General features: G+C 36.6%; 1 protein-coding gene across 1 annotated transcript in view; it reads right to left on the bottom strand.

Annotated features, from left to right (window-relative positions):
- Positions 1-6,719, bottom strand: part of ITCH (itchy E3 ubiquitin protein ligase) — a 140,778-nt gene that overhangs the window by 51,999 nt on the left and 82,060 nt on the right. Inside the window, exons 7-9 of the mRNA XM_007934730.1 lie at positions 5,431-5,526; positions 5,037-5,211; positions 784-853 (exon numbers count right to left, since the gene is read on the bottom strand). Coding sequence (XP_007932921.1) covers positions 784-853; positions 5,037-5,211; positions 5,431-5,526 — 341 coding nt within the window. The remainder of the gene's footprint in view (positions 1-783; positions 854-5,036; positions 5,212-5,430; positions 5,527-6,719) is intronic.

Genomic DNA, 6,719 nt, shown 5'->3' with positions numbered 1-6,719 from the left:
TAGTGATACTGCCTCGGAAACCCAAGGAGGGGTCGCTATGAGTCGGGGCCGACTCGATGGCAAATAACAACAACAACAACAACAACAATATCAAAATCAAGAAACTGACATTGGCATATTATTGTTAACTAGACTACACACCTAATTCAATTTTCACTTTTTTAAACTGCATTCATTAGTGTGTGTGTGTATAGTTCTACTCAATTTTATCCCAGTATAGATTCATGTATCCACCACTACAATCAAGATACAGAAGTGCTCCATCACAACCAAACAACTCCCTTATGCTGCCTTTGTACCTACCCAGGCCCTGACCTCCCAGGGTGTCCCAACAACTACCATTTTGTTTTCCATCTCTACAGTTTTGTCATTTTAAGAATGTTATATAAATGGAACCATACAATATGTAATCCTTTCAGATAACTTCTTTCACTAAGCATAATATCCCGAGATTAATCCATGTTGTTGTGTATCAATAGTTTATTCTTTTTTACTGCTGAGTGAACAAAATATTTTTAAACTCTAAAAGAGTAAAATAATTCTGAATTCCAATGAAAGTTTACTATATAACAAAACAGTTAACTTAGAATGCTTGAGGGAATTTAATGCCCATTTGCCACTCTCAATTTATATTCAAAACACTTCCTAGATATTTACTCAAGCAAAAGCAGAGTGACTCACTCAAACAAAAGAGAATGATTCACTTACGTAAAAATAGAGTATCATACATAAAGATCTGATTTTTAAAATGACAAATTCAATGAAAAAAATCGTGTGACTCACCCCATCCAGATGGCAATGGACCAAGGGGATCAAATTCCTTACTTTGTGATGTAGCAAACAAATCTTGATTCTAAAAGAGATACAAAATGATAAAATAATTAAAAACTTAAAACAGGTGATTTAAAAGCAAGTTCAGAAGTACTGGTACACTTTCCTTGGCTGTAGAACACAGCATAATCTTATGGAGTTCACATCCTAGAGAAGTTCACAGGGTTATGGGTAAATGTCAGTATACCTTCTTTACTTTCTGGGGAAAAAAGTCTTTACAAAAATTATTTGAAATTCACATACTACACAAACACATAATTCTATAATGTGAAAGTCCTCCCAAGTCCCCACCCCAAAAATGATCCTTTTCTTTTCCTAAAAAAATTTATTATATCAGTAATATAAAAATTAGAAAAATATACAGCCCCTAAAAAGTTATTTTTAATTCCAAAATCCAGAGTCATCACATAGCTAAGAAAAATCCTACATTTCTAATCTCAAAAAGAGAGGATCACAACATGGGACATACAAAGAACTGTTCTGTTTACAATTAACAGTCCTGGAGGATAGAGGTTTGGCCAGATAAGATAAAAAGGAAAGCAAGGGTTAATCTCTTGAAAAAGAAAAGTAAAAGTCATTCTGACTAAATAGAGTTAATGAATGTGTTTTGGTTCTTACTGTGTTCTTACTTTATTGTATGTTATCAAGTTGATTCCAGCTCACAGTGACCCTATAAGAGTAGAAATGCCCCAGGGGATTCTTACAGTCATCTTCTGCATGAAGTGATCCCTGTGTTTTTTGGAGCTGCTGGGCAGGTTTGAACCACTGACCTTTCGTTTAGCATCTGAGTTCTTAACCACTGCACCACAAGGGCTCTTTATATGTGCATGAAGTGGGAATAATTTTGTGGTTCTTCAGTAAGACCCAGTTAAGCAATTTCTTCCTTAGTAAGATATGGCAACTGAACAATAGATTCCAACTGTTTTTTTCCTTTTTTAAATTTATAGAAAAATTTATACAAATAGGACAATGAATTCTATATAGCCATTGTCAAGATTCAAAATTATCACAAGAAATTATCATCTATCCTTTTTTTCCCTATTCTTTGCTGAAGCATAACTCATCATTTTATCCCTATCCTATATATTTCGGTATGCCTCTAAAATTTATGTCCATTTTCTTACATAATCATAGTATCATCACACTTAGCACAGAATTGTATTAATTTAATAACCAGGCAATAACTATGTTTCTCACAGAATTTGTTTAAATCAAGATCCAAACAAAGTCCTCACATTACATTTGGTTGGTTTTTTAAAGTCCCAATCAAAAGTAGTGCCCCCTACTACCTCTTTTTTGTTGTTCTTTCTTCCATACACCTGACTTACTATAGAAATTTGGTTAATTGGCTGTGGTTTTAAAGGAAATGGGAGGTATTCCATTTCTGATTTAATAGCTTTTGGGAGACAGACTGTCAAGAATTGGTCTTGCTCTTCCTGATAAAATTATGAAAAGGAGTGAGAGTACGGAGCGCAGGCAGAAATATCATAAAAGGTTTGAGCCCTAGTTATTATAAATCAGGTCTTACAAGTCTGGTGCATGACAGCCATCCTGTTTTGATAATTCTCCAAGGTCCACGCCTACTCAGTTGGCTTTCGTTGGATAGATAAATTGGAGATATGCACAGTAAAACCATGGGCCAGGCAGAGCCAATGCACAGTGTTCCATCATCAACTCTATTTATTCTGAGGTAAAAATGCTGGGTCTATTTTTGTAGTTGTTAGGTGCTGTTGAGTCGGTTCCAACTCATAGCAACCCTGCATACAAAGAACAAAACACTGCCCAGTGCTGTGCCATGCTCACAGTCATTGCTATGTTTGAACCCACCGTCAACGACACTGTGTCAATCCATCTCACTGAGGGTCTTCTCCTTTTTACCTGACGCTCTACTTTATAGAGCATACCATCCTTCTCAGGGGACTGGTCCCTCTTGATAAAATGTCTAAAGTACATGAGATAAAGTCTTGCCATCCTCATTTCTAAGGAGCAATCTAGACGTACTTCTTCTAAGACAGATTTGTTCATTCTTCTGGCAGACCATGGTATATTCAGCATTCTTCACCAACACCCTACTTCAAAGGCATCAACGATAGCAGTGGAACGTTGTCTGAGTCTACTTCTCTGTAGTCAGAGTTGGGACAACAGTAGGGGACAAGAGCTACTTCATATACCCAAAAAAGAGATCATTTCTCAGGAATCTCCTTCCCCTTTCCAAGTAGTTGGTATTAATGTTCAATCCATTCAATTCATACTTTTACCTATTTTGGGGGAACTAAAATAGGCCATTTTTTAGTTCTATGTAATTTAGAACCATTCTATCACAAGAGTGAAGAGTAAGAATTTCAGACAATTGATCAGATTATTTTGGATAGTAAGGGGAAGAAGAAAAAAGGTAAAAGCTGTAATTCAAGAAAGTTCCAAAGACTCTGAAGCATCAAGTTGGTCAAGTCTATAATGAAGCAATATACGCAGTATTCCAGAAATTTGTTTAATTCTGTTTTTAAAAAGATGCTTTGAACGACTGATCAATGCAAAAATAAGATAAAGGGCACATTTACAATTGTGGAAGAAAAGGAGGGAAGAGATTAGAACTATTATTTCACCTAGTATATGCTAAATATATTAGAAACTTTATTTTACAGAAGCTTCTACATAAAACCTTCTGAGGCAATTATGTATATTTATTTTATAGATAAAGTAAATGAGTCTTGATGAGTAACTTACTCAAAATCATATAGAGAAAGTAACTGGTGGAACCAGGATTCGAACCCAGATGTGTCTGACTCCAAAGCCCATGCTCTTTCCACTGGACACCCATGTGGAAACTAGCTTAAAGAAGGCAGGCAAGCTAGGCATTCAAACCTAAAAGAAATTTGGCCAGGCATACCAAAGGTGATTATAATTTAGAAAGAAAGGAAAATATAAACAGCATAGGAGGAAAAAAAAAAAAAGGTAAGGTAGACAAGAGACAAAAATTAATTTCATCTTTCAAAACACTGGGAAGGAGGATGTAGTACTGGTTATCTAGAAAAGGTGGCAGAAAACAGTCTGTTTTGTAAAAGAATGGTATCTCATTCATAACCAGGCAGTGAAGGGAAGAGTGCTGATGAAGAAGGTGAGTCTGTGTCCATCACTGAGGAATAACGGTTATAGTGCTAAAGTCCAAGAAACAGACGCAGGAGAAAGGAGAAAAGGGATCAAGGTAATACGTAGTGAGGACAGGAAGATGAAAGGTGCTATTTTACTCTGGTGGATTCTAACAGAGATGACACAAGTGGAGAGGAACGGGTGGCAATGGAGAGGGTTGGCTTCTCTTGAACTCTTAAGAGAGTTGCCCTTTCTCTGTTGTGCTGTTGTTGTTATGCACCGTCGAGTCAGATCCAACTCTTAGTGACCCCTCCTTGGGTTTCCAAGGCAGTATCACTACAGAAGTAGATTGCCCAACTTTCCTTCCGAGGAGTGGCTGGTGGGTTTGAACCGCCAGCCTTCTGGTTAGCAGTCAAGTGCCGCAGGCACTCTGCTACCAGGTCTACATATTCTGTTTGGCACAGAGAATCAAATTTCTCAAAGGACTATTTTCCTTTCCTCAAAGAAAAGATCTCTGATACTTTACAACGTGAGATAAAATTCCTAGCACCAAAAATTGCACTACAAAGCATTAATTAATATATTTTGGTGTACTTATCATTTAAACCACTTGTTTCAAAAAAGGAAATATTTTTATGCCAAATATAATACAGTCTTGAAGTCAGATTAATATATTTAGCATAATATTATCTACTTAATAAATGAATGTTAAAAAGTGATTCAACTCTATCACCAGTTCCATACAAACCCTTGAGAGTCAGGTGCTCTCAGCCCCAAGCTTCAAATATTCTGCTAATTAAGGCAGTACTAAATTGAGAATTGTTTGAATGCTTTTCAAACTGCTTGGGTTTATTTCAGTTTGTCCTATTTTCTTTTTTGTTTATTTTAACATTAACAAAGCAGGAGAGGTTGTACTTCATGATATGGTAGAGAGGACAAAATAGGTCACACAGCGAGAACACTCCAGACAAGGTCTAAAAACAAAATCTTCCACAGCAACAACTAATTTGCCATCCTACTTGTACCTTCCTTTTTAGTGTATAACATGACACATGCAGAAAAAAGAGTTAAAAATTGAACAATCAATTATTAACTTTATAATGCAATAGGCTGCTCACCCCATAAATGAATCTCTGGTTAAACTGCTGCATTGCTCCTTGAAGCTGACTTCGTTGTAGTTGCCATTGTTCATAGTTACGGACAGATTCCAACGTTGGCCTCTGCCATGTTGTTGTTCTTGTGAAATGGTCAACATAATAAATACGCCCCATGTTGTCAACCCGCCGTTCCCAACTAAATCAGAACAAAAATAATCTAATTCAACAAATAGTTGTGAAACAGAGATGAATCACACAAGGCTCTCTCCTTTCTAGTCTATACCTACTACAAACCAAAGTGGATAAAGACTGACGTGACAGAAACAGAAAAGTAGGAATGCAGGCATTTTTTTATCAAGTTATAATGCATAGTTCTGAATAAACATTTACTTTTTTCTTTAATTCAAATACTTACCCAGGAGGTAGAGGTTCTGGTCTATCCCACGTTGTTCTTTTTTCAACATGATCTACATAGTAGACTCGCCCATGCTGGTCCATTCTTTGCTCCCAACTTAAACACAAAATTGAAAAGGTTGATATGGTACTTGTATGAATAGACTGGCTAATCTTGTTTTTGTCTTTTTTTCTTAAATGGTCGTATTATAGAACTGAGGCAATCAAGCATATCAGTAGATAAAGAAGATACAAATAGAATTTAGGAATAAAGTAAAAAATGTCCTTTTCTAAAAGTAATATATAGTAGTAGTTGAGATTTCTTCTCCAAAAGTATCTACTCTAATAGACTACTTGGATTTCTAAGAAGTCTTGAGGTCAGTCCAGTCAAGAGACCAAAGTCTCTCTCAATCTAATCAATCTAATCAGGGTACAACCAAAAAAACCAAACTCACTGCCATTGAGTCAGATCTGACTCAGCGACCCCTCCTTGCGTTTCCGGCAGTGTCATTACAGAAGTAAATTGCCCAATCTTCCTTCCAAGGAGTGACTGGTGTGTTTGAACCACTAGCCTTCTGGTTGGCAGTCAAATGCCTAGGGACTATGCCACCAGAGCTCCAATCAGGGTATACTCAGGACTAAAAAAAGAAAGCTGTAATTTAATGTTATGAAACCTGAAGAAAAGACTGAGCTAACTGAAGGGCAATGGTCTGTATGTGTCAAGAAAAAACTGAAATCAAAGAGTAAACTTTGTCAGACCTGTCTCTGGCATAGCCAAGGAAAAAATTAGAGGCTAGGCAAATATGAATATCCTAATCTCTTGGTAGGTTTATCCCCAAAGTGAAGAAGACAGGGAGTTAAATCATCATGGCTTGGCAGTACCAATCACTTCTAAGAACATGCACTTTCTCTTTGTTAATCCCTCATACAAATAACCTTCTAATTTGGCTTCCCATGTGGGCCTTCCAAAAGGAAAATGGCCTAAATGCCAATGCAAGTAATACAATCTTGGTTAGCAATTAAAATTCTCATCACATGAGTTTATTAATTTTTCAGCCAATTAATTCTAACCTGCATTCTCAGTTACAGATTAACTGATGAATGCTACACACATATATAAATTATTATACTTAAAAGTTTCATTAATTTAAACAAACATTAATCTAGGCAGATACCTTGGTAGACAGGCTGAATGATTAGGTATGTCTAGGCAAAAAGGGGGAGCTCTGGTAGCATAGTGCCTAAGGCACTTGACTGCTAACCAGAAGGCTGGCGGTTCAAACCCACCAGCCACTCCTCGGAAGGAAGATG

Source organism: Orycteropus afer, unplaced genomic scaffold (assembly GCF_000298275.1).
Source record: "Orycteropus afer afer isolate SDZICR_OR568_19922 unplaced genomic scaffold, OryAfe1.0 scaffold00020, whole genome shotgun sequence".
Classification (NCBI taxonomy): domain Eukaryota; kingdom Metazoa; phylum Chordata; class Mammalia; order Tubulidentata; family Orycteropodidae; genus Orycteropus; species Orycteropus afer.
The sequence above is the reverse complement of the archived record's forward strand: the minus strand, read 5'-3'. Positions and strand labels throughout refer to the sequence as shown.